The 19,415-nt window shown below is 36.4% G+C and overlaps 1 protein-coding gene across 12 annotated transcripts in view; it reads left to right on the forward strand.

Moving 5' to 3' along the window:
• LOC149241464 (calcium-transporting ATPase 5, plasma membrane-type-like) overlaps positions 1 to 19,415 on the forward strand; it is a 314,590-nt gene that overhangs the window by 249,459 nt on the left and 45,716 nt on the right. For all 12 annotated transcript variants that reach the window (XM_089373982.1, XM_089373983.1, XM_089373975.1 and 9 more), the window contains 11 exons: positions 4,316 to 4,386; positions 4,514 to 4,597; positions 4,682 to 4,759; positions 4,891 to 4,962; positions 5,092 to 5,175; positions 5,277 to 5,359; positions 5,455 to 5,563; positions 5,733 to 5,788; positions 5,915 to 5,957; positions 6,110 to 6,193; positions 6,363 to 6,500. In XM_089373982.1, coding sequence (XP_089230108.1) covers positions 4,316 to 4,386; positions 4,514 to 4,597; positions 4,682 to 4,759; positions 4,891 to 4,962; positions 5,092 to 5,175; positions 5,277 to 5,359; positions 5,455 to 5,563; positions 5,733 to 5,788; positions 5,915 to 5,957; positions 6,110 to 6,193; positions 6,363 to 6,500 — 902 coding nt within the window. The remainder of the gene's footprint in view (positions 1 to 4,315; positions 4,387 to 4,513; positions 4,598 to 4,681; positions 4,760 to 4,890; positions 4,963 to 5,091; positions 5,176 to 5,276; positions 5,360 to 5,454; positions 5,564 to 5,732; positions 5,789 to 5,914; positions 5,958 to 6,109; positions 6,194 to 6,362; positions 6,501 to 19,415) is intronic.

Here is a 19,415-nt window from a genome sequence, read left to right on the forward strand (position 1 = left end):
TTAGGCATCATGGGCACGAACAGAATGCACTATGATGTCAGATGGTTGGACCGACCCAGAGGGGAGAACCCTTATAAACTTCTTGTTTAGTTATCCCAAAGGGACAATGTTTATGAAATCCGTTGATGCATCTTCACATATCAAAGATGCAAAATTACTATGTGATTTGTTGGATGTGTTTATTTTGGAGGTGGGTTCAAAGATGCAAAATTACTATGTGATTTGTTGGATGTGTTTATTTTGGAGGTGGGTGCAGAACATGTTGTCCAAGTCATAACGGACAATGTTGCAAATTATGTTGCTGCTGGCAAGATGCTTACGGAGAGGCATCCTACTTTATTTTGGACACCTTGTGCTGCACATTGTATTGATTTGATATTGGAAGACATAGGAAAAATTTATTTTGTCAAAGATATTGTTGACTCATAAAAAAGCATTACAAAATTTATATATAATCATGCATCTGTGCTTTAGCTTGATGAGAAAGTTCACCAACAACAAGGAGTTCGTGCCCCGCCATTACCCAGTTTGCCATCAATTTCATATCTCTTCAATCCCTCTTGAATTCTACGTGGGATGTGAAGAGAATGTTTCTTTCAGAGGAGTGGCGTGTTTTAACATTTAGCTGCAAACCAGAAGGAAAGGCCATATGCAGATTAGTTTCATACTAGGAAAACTTCTAGGCGGGAGTGCAGGAGGTGTGCACTATTAGTGAACCTTTGGTAAAGGTTCTTCAATTAGTTGATGGTGAGAAGTCTGCAATGGGCTATTTGTATGAGGCCATGGACAGTGCAAAAGAATCCATTCGGGCCTACTATGATGATAAGGGAGATGAGGGATTTTAGAAACAACTCCTCCTATGGGAAGTGATTGATGAATGATGAAACAACACACTCTATCGTCCCATTTATGGTGCAGGGATCTACTTGAACTCCATATTTTCTTACCTATGTGGGTTCTTATTTGATGCTGAGATCACAAATGGATTCTTAACCTGTGTTTAGAGGATGGTGCGATCTCCAGTAGAACATGCAGGAATCTCCAAAGAAATGGAGATATACAAGATGGCAAGTGGCACATTTGGCTTTGAGATGGTTGTGGTTGATAGGAAGACTCAAATGCCACGTATTTTTAAGTTTGCTTCAAATTTCATTATCTCTTCAAGTTCATAACTTTATACTTTGCTTCAACTTTCAAATTCATTTTTTTTCTTATGTTTATCTTATTTTTAATTTTGTTGTAGATGCATGGTGGACTCGCTATGGTGCGAGAGTACCCCATCTACAAAAGCTTGTTACTCGAATCCTCAGCCAAACATATATCTCCTCAGGATGCGAGCGCAACTGGAGTGTATTTGAAAAAATACACAATAAGAAGCGCAACAGGTTAAACTTAAAACTTAAAATATTCCAAATTTCCAATTAATTTTTTGAATTTAGTAAATAATATATTTTTTATAATTATTATTTTATGATCTTTGTACAGGTTGGAGTCCTAGCGACTTAATGACATGGTCTACGTCTACAACAACCTTTGATGTGGATGAGGCAACTTGAGAGGATACCTGATATGGATGCCATCTCATTGGATGGGATTGACACCATTGTTGCATGGAGGGTTGAGGCTGAGAGGCCTCTCATGAAGTCTACTGATGATTGGTTAGAGCGGTGGTAGTGGAAGGCGTAGAGGAGGAGGAGGAGGAGGAGCAATAGGAGGTGGAGGTGACACCACCTACCCAAGCTATCCCTGCCACTAGTAGAGGACGTGTTCTACCTCCTCTAGCTTCTACTTCTTCAGCTTCTAGAGCACAATAGAGTCCACTACCAACTCCACTGACATCTACATCTAGAGGGAAAGGGAAAGGGAAAGCTATTGCATTTTCTCGCAAGAGGGGGGGAGGGGAAATCGGTAGTATTAGTTATTTGGTTGATTTCATTGTTATGACATTATGACTCATGATATGAGATACATTATTATATTTTTTGTTGATATTTTGAATCTGAGTTGGGACTCAAGAGTCAAGACTTACTATTTAGGACATGATTCACTGTTATGTGTGATGTAGCACTAGAAATGATATTACACATCTTATATATTAGTTTTGTTATCATATTTATGTGTCATTGTATTTATTTTATGTAGATGCTTTAGATATTAAAAAAATTGGAAAAAAATGAATATTTTTGTATTTTATGATTTTTTTCCCGATTTTTACGATTTTTTCCCCTTGCCGATTTAATCCTGATAACGATTTTTGCAACATTGTTTTGTATAATTTGTTCTAGTTAGGTTAGCTATTTATATAATTTTATATGATTTGTTCTTATAAATCCCTAATAGCCAAGAATCCTAAATTCTTTGTCAACTATTATCATACTTTTATATTTCTATATTAAATGTTGTGTGTGTGTGTGTATGATATATGATATGTTAATTTTTCTATGATAAAATTTACATATTAAAAATATGTATATGCCAAATTGAATCATGAGTCTTACATGAATCTCTTTTGAAAAGTCAAAATGTGAACTGAATTTCGTTGTTGCTTAGCTTGAACTTGAACCTGAACCATGTGACTTTGGTATTAGTACTGAGATCCTTGAGGTTTTAGTGATGCTTACCTATTTGTACTATTTATGAATGTCTTCTCTCATCACCTTGTTCAACTCCTCCTTCAAGGGCAAGAGGTGACCAAGAGCATTAAGGGGGAGAGATGACAATGGAAATACCAACATATTGAAGGAGCCAAGCTGCAAGAACCAATATCATCCCCATCCCAAGGGAATGCCTGCAGAAGCAAAAGCTATCTCTTACGAGGAGCAAACTGTCTATTAATTTCATTGTTTGTTAGTGTCATGTACAATATCTTAATACAGTAGCCACTCCAGAGGGCTCGGACAGTGAACCAGCACCCCGGTTGTCCCCTTTGCCGCTGGTAATCAAACACAGGCATTTTTGACATCATGGACCTCATGTTCAGTTCCGTCTCTCCATGGGATCTTCACTGGGCCACTGATATGGTTTTAGACATGTTCATGTTCATGAGGATGTCCTATTGTTTGTATTTTTCATTACTTCATTTTGCAATATATATATATATATATGTATTAGATTAGATTTAACTTTCCTAGGAGTTGCATTTGCACTCCCACGTTGTACTCTTACTAGATGTATCTTGTAGTCCCATTGACCTACTTTTGTGGTCATTTGTTGGACGTTAATACAATCATCTTATCCTATATAGGATGAAAGTATAGAAAATACTAGGGCCGTATTCAAGTATAAGTCTTTCACATAGCAAACTCCCTATTATCCATAACTCTGCAACTTCCCACACGCCATTCCCCAATACATGACCGTGGCAAATCTTTAACCTCATTAGAGTCCCTTTGCTAGCAGCACCCATTCTGGTTCTAGGGGTATAGCCCATTCGAGTTCCTGGAGCAAATGCAAATCAGCTGGGAACAACTGAGCAAATCAGGTAAGGGAAAGATTCCTAGGAACCCATATTCCCACCTAGCCCAAAGAGAAATATCTCGTAAATGATTCTCCCCTGCTTCGTTCTCTCATGCATGGGTAGCTTGCATGAGTTATCTCGGTGGACCTGACCTGAAGAGGATTCACATAATAGGATGACCTGATAAGTTTCTCCTCCAGTAGGAGTTTCTGCCAGATTGTCTGTGCTGTGAGCTGGGCGATTGGTTGTCTAATTTAGGACTAACATTCGTGGACTCATGTGGCAACCCACATAGTAGTAGTACCCACTCCAGATGCTTTTGATCAAATTCGGGGACAACGAAATTTGCAGAAGAGTTTGCCAGTGTAGAACAATATGATAAAATGATGATTAAATTCACCATTATGTTCGATAAAGACAATTGAGTGGACTCCATTATAACTAAATATATTAAAAAATCAAATACAAATATTTGAATTTGACAAAAAAGACGTCAAAATAAATGTCAAAGACAACCATATATCTATGTATGTAACATATGAATACATATATTTTATAATGGTTTTGTCTTTATATTTTTAAAGTCTAAACTAATAACTTAATAAGGAACATGGACTAAAAATACTGCATGGCTGATTAAAGTCACCACTGCTTGGGTCTCAATGAAATTCAAGGGTTTTTGAAAATGTTCACCCATATGTGGTTGACTAAAATCAAAGACCCAAACAGTACCATTGTATACTCTGTTCTTACCTATTTGCAAGATCTGGATTATCTTTTCTTCTTGTGTAATGATTGTTTATTTCATTTTATACTATATTAATGCAGACATCGATGATTATGCCTCTTTGTTTGCAGCAATCAGTGATTACAGACAATCTCTTCAATTCCAAAATCTGAATGAGGAGAAGAGAAACATTCAACTTCAGGTGCATCTCCCATCAACAACTTCCTCTTTGAAATTTCATGTATATACATGTCTATATACATACGTGGAATCCTTGAGTTTTGAATTTCAGAATTATGATCAGATACTGTTTCACATTACAATTTTAGGTGATCAGAGGTGGAAGAAGAAGTAAAGTTTCCATATTCGATCTTGTTGTTGGTGATGTTGTTCCCCTCAATATTGGTGATCAGGTATATAAAATTGTCTATGTTCTAATGCTGCTTCATTGTAGAAATTGAATAACTCTGCTCTGAAGATGCTTATTTTCTTTTCAGGTCCCTGCAGATGGCATCCTTATTGAAGGACATTCACTATCAATTGATGAATCTAGTATGACTGGGGAGAGCAAATATGTATGTAACTTTATTGCTGGTCTCTTAGAGAATTTTGTCAGCAAATCAGTGATTTTTTCCAGGAACTTGTGATGCTAAAAATTTGTAATATTGGCATCAGAGTATGACTTATCTCTTTGTTTTTCTTCTAGGTTTATAAAGATAAGAAAAATCCCTTTCTGATGTCTGGCTGTAAGGTGGCAGATGGCTATGGTACCATGCTGGTTAGTTGTTATGCTTGGTTATGCATCTGGAAATAGTTATGTTTCTTAATTGTGATTTAAAGGATTAGCTTTCTCTCTCATTGCTGTTTTCTGCTCTGTTTTGTTTGGAATTCTAATGCCTGATTTCAGGTAACTGGTGTGGGATTAAATACTGAGTGGGGTTTAGTGATGGCTACCATATCAGAGGATAATGGGGAAGAAACTCCCCTACAGGTCTGTCTGCCCGGACTTGTTTAATTTGCATTCTATTCTTTGCCAGGATTGGTAGCTTCCCATCTTTCAGTCTTGTGAACAGTTTTCTGTTATATAAATAGGTCCGCCTCAATGGTGTTGCAACTTTTATTGGTAAGGTTGGACTTGCAGTGGCAGTTCTAGTCTTTCTTATCCTCATAGTTAGGTAAGTGATACCACCTTTGACTGTTTCTGAATTATTTGTGTTTTGCACTGTCATACATTCTCTGTATTGACTTGTACACTTTCTTGTTTTATCAGATTTTTTACTGGACATACAGAGGACTCTGATGGGAAACCCATGTTTAAAGCAGGAAAGACCAAGGTTGGAGATGCGTTTAATGGAATTGTTAAAATATTTGCAATTGCGGTAAGCCATCATGTCCCACTTCACTGTTTTGTCACTTTTATTCTTGGAATGGATCGTTTCTATAAAAATCATTTATTTCTACATTTACAAAAATATTAAGTAGAGTCTTGTGCAAGAATTATATGAAAATGCAAAGAAGCATAATATTAATGAGAGTATTTGTTTGTAGGTCACCATTGTTGTTGTTGCAGTTCCAGAAGGACTTCCATTGGCAGTCACCCTGACGTATAACCATTCACAGAAGTTTTGTTAAACTTTAGTCAATTCAGATTATTATGTAGTGATCATTTCTGAATTCTTTCAGAGCTACATTTCTTTGCTTTAACATTAATTTTTTCATTTTATTCACAGTTTAGCTTATTCAATGAGGAAGATGATGGTGGACAAGGCTTTGGTTAGTATTTGATTCAAAATAATGTATTACTGTAGATGAATGGGCAATTGGACTTTCTTTTAATTCATTGTAGTGCAGGTATTTGATTCAAAATAATGTATTACTGTAGATGAATGGGTAATTGGACTTTCTTTTAATTCATTGTAGTGCAGGTACGAAGGTTGTCAGCCTGTGAGACTATGGGCTCTGCTACGACAATTTGTAGTGACAAAACAGGAACACTGACCTTGAATCAGGTTGACCATTGTCTTTGTTTACTATCATTGGGCATGGTTCCTTCTTATAAATGTGCTTGGCTTTAATAAGAAAGTGGCATTGCCTAATTGTCATGTGGTTTGACACTCTTCTTGTTAAATTTAGATGAACCTTCAGTGTGTCACATAACAAATCATATGTGGCTTGCAGATGACAGTTGTTAAGGCGTTCGTTGCTGGTAAAATCAGAGAGCCGCCGGACAGTTCAGAAAGTATCCCATCTCTCGTACAAGCACTTCTTGTTGAGGGTATATCCCAGAATACTACAGGGAGTGTCTGTAAATCTAAGGTAAAACATTAAATCTTTCCAAGCATACTTGTATGAATCATAGTTTCCCTATTCGGATTAGGTTTTCATTCAATTTTAAAAAATTGTGTTGGAAAATCCAATTTGGAAGTATGCAGGTTATTAATATTAAAAAAAGAAAAGAAAATACCAATATTGCAAACCTTTACCCAGTTCACTTCCCACGCTATCAGTCAATAGACTCAGGAGCCCCTGACATCTCTAGCTCCATTGCCAGATTTTACCATCTCACTCACTCATTCTTTTTTAGCAGGCCATTATTATTTTGTATCGTTGCAAACTTGCAGACTATTGAGTATTTTGTATTATTGCATGGTCTCTTATATATGTGTCGTGGCAGCACTAGCACTGGTTTCTTTCTTTCTATATGTTATTTTTAGCATTTTTTTGAGAAGATTCGCTTGGACTCGCACATTGTATTCATACTGACTACTCTTCTTCAGTCCCATTGACCTACTTTTGTGGTCATCAGTTGGAAATAATACATTTACTTATAATGTTATGGAAAGTGTGTCTGAATGTGGTGCCTACATGGAGATACCTTATGATGCATTCTGTTTATCAAATAATTTGAGATTTTCATGTCAGAAACCCAAGTGCAATTTATATTTTATTCTATTGATAAATCTGAATTTTAAAGGTAAATATTATATTATTGTTGCCATTCATGGGTTTCATGCAAATTGAATAGGATAATTTGACTGAATTGAGTTTTTGGTAGAATTTCCATACGAAAGAGCCTGGGCTGACCAAATTCTGCTACTATGGCATGAAGAGAAACTTGTCTATAGATGTCCAATTGTTTGATTCAGTTGTTTGTATTAAAAAAAACAAAACAGTTGAGGTGAAGATGCTAAAGCTCAACATTGTTTGGTTTTTATTGCATTGTGAACAGCAGTCAACAGGATTATTTAGTAAATCTATGGGACATTTCTATTGAGATTATGTTTCCTCTTTCCTTTTCTAGAACATATCCCCTTCTTTTAAATGGGCTTCTCATTATTGGTGTAATGTCTTGTTCCTATGGCCTAGTTTAGTCTTTAGAGGATAATTGACATCAATTATAATTTCATTTCTCTTTTCTTTTTTGTTTGGCTGTTTAAACTTAGAGAAACACATCACAGGGGCTGCATTACACAATATGGGTCTTCTTAGGGTGAGGTGCCAGGTGTGATGGGTATCAATTCTGCCAAAGTCACTGAAGATTAGCTCCTGGCCTTGTCCATTTTGAGTTCATGTCATACATTATCTGAAAACGGCTGTGGATATTCTAGTGGAACAATATTCTGAAATCTTTTTTATTCAATTTATTTCCTTAGATCTCAGATATATTATTACTAGCTTAAAACTCAAATCTAAGGAAATAACAATAGCAAGAAAATGAGCACAGGATGTAACCTGGGAAAACAGGTATGGGAGAAAACCCAGCTTGAAGGTGAGTTCTATGCTCCTCTCAACTATGGAGTTGCCTTGTCTTTGTGGCTTGAATGGCTGCAACTGGATCTTCTACATCCTTTGTTATGTTATCAAAACCCACTCCTAGATGTTCTTCTCAACCAATGTTATCAGAACTGAATGGTTGATTTAACAGGTAGGCGTCACGAACTGGGAATTGGTTAGAACCACACCAGAACTGGTAAAAAACCAAACCAAAAAACCGGTCAACCAAAAACACAAAATATTGAAAATTTAAGGAAAAGCATATATGTTCATGTGCATCCATATGAATTCAAACCATTTATACACAAATAAGGAAAAAATCTCATTTATATAGCATGTAAGGGTGCATATAACCAAAATAGCACCAAGTGCAATCCATCTTTGAATTGAAAATACATCAACAAACAGGCCCTAGATGGCCTCTAGCATCCAAAAAAAGTCATGCTACAACAAATACCCACATATCATCAAAATCATTGCCTATATTGGGATCTTTGTCATCAATATCACCCTCTAAGTTTTAAAATAAGATAGAAAAGCTTAGCATGTCAAATCAAAACTTTGTTTGAGTGATAGGTACTTTCTTAGTAGGGAAATTTACCCTTGTGCAAGACAAAATCCAATGGAAATGTTGCAATACCACAATCCTGAAATCCTGAAAAACTGTTAATGTCTGTTGGATTTTGAGTGGGATCTAAAACTTTAATTTCTCCATTTGAAATCCAATAAGGTCAGAACTGTTTTCAAACATCCTCAGTCAATTAATGTTAATGTTACAAATTTAAGTAAAAAGAACCTTTTAGAAGGATTTAACATTACCATTAATTGCATAACATTAGTAGGGAATATGGTCAAATACTAGGCTTCCCCACTAATAATTAATTTCTTTTTTGGTTAAAAAATTGCATTAAAAGGGACTTTGGTAGCATTGTACAAAACTGGTGGGTTTGGTGAAAAAAGTCTTGTTCAGTAGCAATTTGCAAACCGACGGGTTCCATACAAGAATTGGGCTAGTTCGGTACTGAACTAGCATTTTCTGGTCTTTGACACTGGTTCAAACTTCAGACTGATTTTCCCTTGAAAAGAATTGGATCGGCTGTTTCAGTCCAGTCTGGTCCAATTCTGATAACACTGCTCAACTATGGAACAAGTACAATGCTAAAAGATTGGAATTCCCTCTCTTCTTAGTGATCCAATATTTGGTAAAGTATGATAGCCGACTAGAGTTAGTGGTTTCACATGATTCAATCAATTACTGTTAGGGTTTTGACCTTCTAGAATCTTCTTGAATGCCCACGCATGACTAGCCACACATGTGTGTAATGGGGCTGATGTGGCATCCACTTGGTACCATAGCGGTCAATAGGGTAGGTCAACTTGCGAGAAGCATAACTTCTGCAAACTGACTCTGAAAGATTCGATACCCCCAAACTTCAAACTGGGACCTGCCACTAAAATGGACCTTGGAAGCCAAATCCTCCAAATTGTCCACCTAGAAAGTACCAAGATAGACGACAAATTATATAATGATCAATTCTGGATCATTATTGGTTGGGAACACCAAATCAATAATTGCACCTTGGTGTCTGTCCCAACTTTTTTGTGATCTCACAGTGAATCAATGCCTTGTTGGATTTTGCATTTAGAATTGAAAAAATATTTCTTCCTTTTGAAGGTTTGTTTTGCATGGAGAGCTCTGGTATTCCCTTTTCCTCCTATGGTGTAGTCCACGTATGCGAACCTTTCAACTTTGTAATCTGAATACCAGTTATATTTTCAGAGGAGTGAGATGATTGTGACAATTTCCTTTTATTTGGAGACTTCTTAGTGTCTAACATAAATGTCCCATAAATGTAGCTTTCAACTTTGTAATCTGAATACCAGTTATATTTTTAGAGGAGTGAGATGATTGTGACAATTTCCTTTTATTTGGAGACTTCTTAGTGTCTAACATAAATGTCCCATATATGTAGCACTACAGGTCTGTTCTTTCATATATATTTGTCTTAACATTTTATTCTACATTCTATACATGCTACAGGAAAATTTTAGGTGCAATGCTGTTAAACTATTTTTATTTGAGTCATTTCGATTTCATGGAATTGCTTATGACTGTTTTCGATGGTTGGTATTTCATTTGATTACAAAATTACCAAAGGTTATTTTCAACAACTTTAAGTTCCATGTTCCCAAAAAGGATAACTGATAAAAGGATCACTGATAAAGTGATATTGTCATCATAAACACGTGACTTGCTATTGTTGTGTTTTTTTGGTTGTTTTAATTTTCTTTTCAAAAACTAACATGAAGAACATGTCCAATATACATTATTACATATACATTAAGGGCTAAAATTTGAATTATGAAGATTGACCATAGGTACAAATTTCAACACTCTCTTAGTTAGGGAGGTATTTGTAATGACTATTCAGATGTTCTCTTGTTGACAAATTTCTCTAAGTAAAGGTTGTAACAATTCATCATCAGCATCAACATCATTTAATTACTTGGGCAACAATTTTGATTGATGGTAAATCAACATCAACTAGTTACCTTAATTTTGGTCAGTACCTTTGACCTATGGTGCACCATAATCTTGTTGGAAAATTAGAAAGGTAGTAAAGATTTTCTTGATCTTGATAAGTACTTGTGATGTTTCTCATTATTACGATTCTTTAATCTTCTTTCTTTAGTTCATCAAGCAATTACCAAAAGCAGCAACACAAAAAAATGGACACAAGATGTAGGCACATGCCAAGGCAAAACCCCCCTCCAAGGGAAAACCTAGTCAAAGTAATTCTTCCTTTCAATATTATTCTTTGATACTCTTCACCCTCGACCAAGACTAAACCTTCCCTTCACACCAAGTTAGCCTCCAGAAGATTGCCCTCTTCCTAGCAACTTCGACTATGCATCGACTTGCAGCAGCCAACAGCTTTCGGCAGCAGTCCAACTTGGAAGACTTTGTTCTCCTAATCCAGAGCACGAAACAGAGAGAGACCACTGCCAAAATTTCGATTTTCCTTCACTCCTTAGACCTCCCCAAACTCGCATTCACTTCGGCTTCTCGACAACAGAATTTCCCAACTTCCTACTTCACGCTTCAGCCCAACAAACAAATTTTCGCACTTCTGCCCAATAGAGAAAGAATGAGAAGTGATGCTCCAAATGAATTCGATGTCCTTCCTTTTATAGGCTTCTTGTGGGGTCAAATAGGGTCTTAGGTCAACATGGTGTGGAGGTCCCATAATTCATATTTCACTCAATACTCAGCCTTTTTACATGATTCAAAAGCCCAAGAAGGGTCTCTTTAAATGTACAATAATTCTATAGACTCGGAATAAATCCTAGAAGTCCTCAATGGGGACTTTGACCTAAAACATGGTGACCCAAGCATGAAACCCATGCTTTAATAAGTCACAATAATAATAATAATAATTCTTTTATTTATTCTTTTGACTAGTACATTATTGAAGACCAAACATAGTTACTTTTTCCAACACTCCCTTTTAACTATGGAGGTATTCATAATGTACATATACAATGGAAGATCTCAAACTATATGAACCATGAATAACCTTAGGCAATGCAATGCCATGTACTAGATTCTTGACCAAGGAAGTCTATCGAAGCAGTCACTGAACAATTAAGGGACTGTAATGCCATGGACTAGATTCCTCACTAGGGCAATCTATCCAAGTGGGACTAAGATAGACTCAAGCTTTCAACCCTTGTAGGTACCATCAAGCTTACTTGCTAACCATCAACCCAAAAATTTTGGCGTATATCCAAAACAGAGGTCAATAATCCACACCACCTTTCCAATTTCGGGGATTGAGACATCAACACAAAGTGTCAGCGAGATGTCTCCCCAGGCAATGCTTCACTCGCAAAGCCTCAACACCCCTTGATCCAGCAGATCAAGAATGAAAATCTCTCCCCAATCAAAATGATTGGTAACAAACATGCTATCAAAACCTTCGAGAGATTCACCTGTACAAACACAACCCCAATCAATAATATACTTTCGTATGTACATAACCAAATACAAACCTCCGAGGTCTTCCACGCAACAGAGGTTGCTTCTCAACTTTCCATAGTAGGACTATCAACTGAATCTTTGATAGAAGATTCCTCAATCATACATTTTTCTTCCTACTCTATATGCAGCAACATATTCTCTAGGCGGATCATGCTTTCCTTCTCTCAACAACACTTCAAAATGCATTCTCCAATTTCCTTTTCCTGTTCATGGCCTTCACTAAGACTTACGATTGTTAGTCTTGGTCTAGTGCATGACACATGAAGCAAAGAACCGTATCTGTCACTCCCTCTCAACCAGGAAGCACCTCTTTATCCGAACTCCCTCTTAATCTTAGGGAGATCTCTTCTATTCATGGCTCCTTCAGGAGATCAACTTCTTCTTTTCGATATCGGAGAATCTTTCATGGCTTCCAACCATTTCATCAGAGTTATCATCATCCTTATCATGCTTATCACATCAACGAGCATCTCCACCATGTTGGATATTGTGTGCCAGCACAACTTAAATAGAAAGTACAACCAAATCTATAGAAGCATGATTTTATCCATATCAAAATCACATAAGCATTTCATCTTTATACATATCAGATACCCAAATTCAATTACAAACAAGAGACTATACTCTTCAACATCTTGCTAGGGACTTTGATATACACCCTAGACTACTTCATAACAACATTTATTCCATCTAGGGTTTCAGTGTGTCTTCCAAAGGTATGCCACACCTTACTACAATATATAACAAACCCTAGAAACAATTCACACAAATATAGATCTTCAAAGTATCTAACAACCTTTCAAAACATATATGTTAGACTTTTCACTAGGAATTCATACAAATCCTAGATTTCATACAAACAAAACCATCAAAGTCAATCACAACTTAGTCATTAACTTGACCAACTTCCACTAGGGTTAGTTCCAAACCCCTAGATTTTCAATCAACCATCAATCAGTGATTATCATGACCAACTACCACTAGGGTTGTTTTGCAAACCCTAGATTTTAGAGCAATCATCAAACTCAACCAAAAATTCAAATTTCAACAATCTTTGATAAATCTCAAATCATATAATCAACATTCATTAGAGATTTCCACTTTAACTAAGGTTGAACTCCAAAACCCTAGAATTCACAAATTCACCAAACTTTATACAAATCTCAAATCATTATACTCCATAGATTTTGCTTTGACTAAGGTTTAATTCGAAAACCTTAGAATTCCATTTTCACAATCTCAACAATCATTCAGATTGTTACATTTCACAGTAGACAATGTCACTACTAGGATTTAACTACTAAACCCTAGATTTCCAAATATCATCATCCTAGAATCTCAAACAAGGACTTCCACTAAATCCTAGTACCCATGACCATTAATGACTAGGTCATCACACATATCTAGGAATTCATAACAATAAACAAGCATATCAAATGTCCAACATTATTAATACATCTTGACCTATACCAACATAGGATTTCAATCAAAAGGACATATCTATATATGCCTAGATTTTCATCATCATGCAAACATATTTCATATCACTTGTTAGTCAAACCCAACTTCACAAATATCTAGTAAGAGTGAGACACACAACCATCTTGTTTGTACTAGGGTTTGATCAGAAAAACACATACATACCAAGGGAATCATTTCTAAGACAATATAGGGTCTTGCTCACACATTCCACCAAACCTGAATGAGCTAGGGTTTCAATGTAGAATCGTACATTCCATCAAACCCCAATGAGCTAGGGTTACAATGCGGAAACATATATTCCACCAAACCCTAATGTGCTAGGGTTCCAATGTAGAAACATAGCAAACTCTATACTATCAAAACTTCAAGGTTTGAGATTTTCGACCTCATCATTAATCCCTAACAAGTTAGGATGTTCAGATTACACCAAAATCCCAAATATGACATCATCAATAAAACTTCAACTAGCATTTCACAATATCCCTAAGAAATTGAGGGCTTTAGACATTCACACTAGCAAACCCTTTAGTTAGGGTTTTCCATAACCTATCTAGGGTTCTACATAGTCAATCATGAATATGAGTGGGGTGGGTAGATTTATCAAGAGATGAATCACCCAAACAAGAATCACTAATATTCAATATAGGTAGTCATAACAAAGTTAGTAATAGATCATCAAATGAATAATCCTTTCAATCAATGTATTCAAAGCATACCTTTGTTTCTTGACTAACCTTGTCTTGAGAGATCCTCCTTCTTGCAGATGTTTTCCCTAACCAAGACAACAGAGGGAGAAAGGTGATTAGTATTTAATATAATCAAAACTAAATGAATACATGAACCCAAAACTAAAAAGACATGAGATACTTATCTTTTAGAGTTGTTGGGAGCTCCCTCCAAAGCTTGAGGGAAACCTACAACCTTAAAGTATTACAAAAATGTCTTCTCCAAAGATATGTTAAAAACCTATAACTTCTAAAACATATAAAACGAGTTATGTAAAGCAAATGACTTAATAGTGCAAGTCCCTAATGTCAGATTCTTCTGGCTTGACTTTCTTTGAGTCTCCTTCAACAAAGTTGGCTTGATCTCTTCCTCTCTTCTTATTTTTTGGATTCTCAGGATAGTCACTTTTGTAGTGACCTTTCTTATGATATTGATAGCACTCTATCTTAGACATGTCAACCTTCTTCCTTGGTCCCTTAGATTTCTTTCCTTTATGATGAGCAACATAAGAATTTGATACTCCTTCAGGATTGGCAACCATTGAGATCCTTAATTCTTATTGACTACATGCGGTCCATAATTCTTCAAAGGCAGGAGCTAACTTCGAACTGTTGAGACCTGAAGCAAATGCACCCCAAGAGGGTGGCAATCCTAATATAGCAGTGATCACCAATTCTTTGTCTGGAACAATCTCATTAATGGCCGGAAGATCATCCTTGAGTCTAGCTATCTTCACAAAGAAGGTTGCTACAATATCTTCTTTAGTCAGCTTCGTATTCCTCTGCTCATTCTTCAAACTTGCTACTTGACCAATGTTCTTAATAGTGAACAACTTTGCCAAGGCTTCATACATCTCCTAAGCATGATCAATACTAGCCATGAATGGGACAAGATTGTCTTTTATCCCTTCTACCATTAGAGTCATAACCACCAATTCTAGATCCTTGAATTTCACTTTGTCGGCATCACTGGCTTCTTCTGTTGGCTTCTTTACATTTCCTTTAACCAAGACTAGCTCCTTGTTCTTCTCGAGGATTAGGTCAATCCTCTTCTTCCAAGATTTGAAGTTAGATGCTCCTTCAAGTTTGTTCTCACCCTTGATTGAGTTAGACATCTTCCTTGAATATAATAGACTCTTTCCTTGAGATAGTGCTTATGAATGGATCTGCCCTTTTCTTCCTTCTTCACCAAAGCTCCGATACCATGTTGGAAAAACATAAAGGTAGTAAAGATTTTCTCGATCTTGATAATTACTTGTGATGTTTTTTATTATTACAATTATTTATATCTTCTTTCTTTAGTTCATCAAGCAATTAACAAAAGCAACAACACATAAAACAATAGACACAAGATGTAGGCACATGCGAGTGCAAAACCCCTCTCGAGGGGAAATCCCAATCAAAGTAATTCTTCCTTTCAATAGTTTTTTTTGATACTCTTCACCCTAGACCAAGACCAGATCTTCCCTCCACACCAAGTCAGCTTTCAGAAGATTGACCTCTTCCCAACAACTTCGATTATGCAACAACAAACAACTTTCGACAGCAGTCCAACTAGGAAGGCTTCCTTTTCCTAATCTAGAGCAAGAAACAGAGAGAGACCACATCAAAATTTCAATTTTCCTCGGCTCCTTAGACCTCCCAAAAATTCGCATTCACTTCGACTTCCCGGCAACAGAATTTCCCAGCTTCCTACTTCGCACTTCTGCCTAGTAGAGAGAGAATGAGAATTGATGCTCCAAATGAATTCGATGTCCTTCCTTTTATAGGTTTCTTGTGGGGTCGAATAGGGTCTTAGGTCAACGTGGTGTGGAGGTTCCATAATTCATATTTGACTCAGTACTTAAGATTTTTACATGATTGAAAAGCCCAAGAGCGGTCTCTCTAAATATAGACTCAGAATAAATCCTAGAAGTCCTCAATGGGGACTTTGACCTAAAACATGGTGACCCAAGCATGAAACCCATGCTTTAATAAGTCACATTAATAATAATAAAAATTCTTTTCTTTATTCTTTTGACAAGTACATTACATAATGACTCAAGTACATTATTGAAGACCAAATATAGTTACTCTTTCCAACAAAGCCTAGTTTGGTATTCCTGATTCCTAACACATGGTACATCATTGGCATCAACTAGTCACCATAATTTCGGTCCCTTTAACACATGGTATATAGATAAGTCTTGATTCACCATCATTTTGGTCAATATATTTGACACATGGTGAATCTCTGAATGCCACACTCTACATCAGTAATTCCAGGTCTGATGCTAAATGAGCTCACTCAACCTATCTGGAGAGCTATGTGTTTGATGTTGCAAGGCACCCACTCAACTGAGTGATTTTGGTCCTCTAGGAGCATTCTTCCTAATTTTGATCAATATACTAGACACATGAAGAGTGATTGTCTGTTGTCGAACCATTTTCCCTAATTTCGGTCAACGTCTTTGACTCAAGGAGAATGTCTATCCATGATGCTACCATATCAACACTCCAGATCATTCTCATGGTCAGTTTTGATGTAGAGAGAATGATTGTCCTTGATGCTGTAATGCCCTCACTCCCTCTTGCTGAAAGATACATGCTCATATATTCCAAGCTTTTCCTCGAAATATACAGACTTCATTTTGGGACAATTTGCTTGTTTGTAGAATAGTATTAGAGCCACATTGCTCCCTTTTGTACCATGTCTTTGTATTGTATTTCATTGTGCTTTGACCTGTCATCATGGTCACCACCTATACTTGATCAAATAATTTTCCAAGTAGTTTTTGAAGTCATATTGTTTCACAACTTGCCAATCAAGTTGCAATATACTTGACCTCTACAATACTGAGTGAAACAAATGTCTACTTCTTGCTCATCCGAGAAATCATAATGGAACCCAAGCTCTTTTTGTCTTCTGCACCCTTTGCCCAATCTGAGTCTATGAATCCTTGCCGCTATACTTCTTGTATTTGAGACATATCTCAAACCATAACTGATTGTGCCATGACATGTTGAGCCACATGCCTTGACTCAACCATAAATTGGTCTGCTTCCTTTACTGGAACCATCACCACATCTACTTTTCTGTCACACGGACTGGGAACTCCTTTTGTCACTGAAACATATCCTGATGTGGTAATCTTGGCTGCTCCCTTTGTCATTGTAGCTTTCCATTTATTGTTATATATCAGTTGTCTAGCTTAACAATTCATCATCCCAAAGATCTATGAGAGATCATTGAATTATGCTTCAAGGAGGTAATGCATCAAATCTAGGTCCCTTCAACTCGAACTCATAGATCAACTCCCTCTGAAGCTAGAACAAGAATTCTTGAGGAAGCCTTGGCCCTTGATTGTTCCCTCTATTGCAGAAGAAAATCTTTCTGCCAATGTTGCTCCTTCTGACACATGAGTCCCCTTGCTTTCGTCAAAAACAAATAATGTAGGATCAACTTTGATCCATCTATACAAGTCTGAGGTGCAACCTTCTATTTGAAAGCAAGAGACTCCTTCATGTGCCTCAAAGCCTTGAGGTGGTTCATGTACACTTCTTCCTCAATTTCTTCATGGAATTCAACCTCTACATCTATTTGATGTAATTCCATATAAGTAACAATCATTCTAATAGAAATGTACTCAACAATTTGGAGCAAATGCTCTCTCTTTCTCGAAGAACCTTCTGGTCATAAGTCTCATTTTGTACTTATCTATCCTGCGATTTTCTCCATGTTGGCTTGTAGGTCCATTTAGAAGTCACCACTGACTTCTCTTTGACATCATCAAGGTACACAACTCCCTTTGAGCTCGAATCTCGTATTGTACAATATCTCTCAAGACAAATCACCTGATTTTTGGAGAGTCCTCTTGTCACAACCTTTGCTTTGTTCTTCTACTACTTCCATTTGCTACCAAAGCGTTGCCAGCCTTCACTTTGTACCTGCAATCCTCGCTAGGAAGTCATGGAAGAGCAATTATAACCAAGCAAAGGATGCAAAGGTAAGGGACTAGCTAATAGTAAAACAATAACAATAATAATTAGGGAAGAGAGAACTAAGTTATGAAGAAATTTCAACCCCCACTCCATTTATCAGTTTTCCTTATCACTCCAGGCATTTAGTTTTAAATCCAAGCATGATAAAAATTCTAAATTCTGGAAATGACAATATTTTTCTGAAAACACAAATTTAGAGATTTCACAACTACTGAAATTCCAGAAATAAAACACAACAAAATTATGACAGCTACACAGAGAAAATAAAACAGTGATTTTTGGTCAATGTGACCCTGGAAAAACCCCCTACAACTCTTGGGGAAAACCAGTGAGAAAGCTCTTCTTTATTTTTGAAATGCTTTTACAAAGAAACTGAAATACACAATAAAAATTCCAGTAACCACAAATTAAACTTCTCTCAATTTTCGTGATTGAACTCTGCCTCGAAAATCATGCCAATCAGTGAACAACCAAAACAGAAGTTTTTCCAACAATAAAACAATATTAAATGATGGAAGGACTGCCTCAAAAAATGTGCCCATAACCAGTTGTACAGACTATGGATTTCAACAGTACGTTTGCCTCGAAAATTGTGCCCTTGTTGTTGTCCCTCTTCCTCGATTTTTGTTCCTTTCCCTTTCTGTACAATTTTTCCTTGGGATGCATGCCAATAAATGTTGCTGTCCAGATTTGCTAAAATGTCTTCTTGCTGCTCTCCTTCACTTCGTCACTGCTCGTAAATTTTCTCCTTGCTCTCTCTTCTCTTTCTCTCAAATGCTCATGAAGGAATGAATTGATCTCTTTCTTCTCTTTTCCTTTTACTCTCTAAATGACCTTGTGGGTTATCTTAAGATCTAATGGCTGAGATTCATTTAGATCTAGGGATGAGAATAAATGTGCATTTAATTTTCACTTTCTAATTTTTAACTCACCCACTTAAATAAAGACCCACTTGGCCTTTTATTTCACTAGTCACTTTTTTTCACTTTCTAATTCTTCATTGACTTTAATAAAGTCACATTTAAATTAGAATGTAACTTTACCACTTATAAAGTCACTTTATCACTTATAAAGTCACTTTTAAATTAAATTGACTTTACCACTTATAAAATCACTTTAGAAGAAAAGTACAAATAAATTTGGACACTTTTCCCTAGGCCAAAGATCAAAGCCTTAGGGAACCACTTGTCCTCTGGCACCCAAATTTTAACAAGTTACTTATCTTTT

The sequence above is a fragment of the Pinus tabuliformis genome, chromosome 8 (genome assembly GCF_031772625.1).
Source record: "Pinus tabuliformis cultivar Carrire ecotype Pingquan chromosome 8, CPIR1, whole genome shotgun sequence".
In the NCBI taxonomy this organism is placed as follows: Eukaryota; Viridiplantae; Streptophyta; class Pinopsida; order Pinales; family Pinaceae; genus Pinus; species Pinus tabuliformis.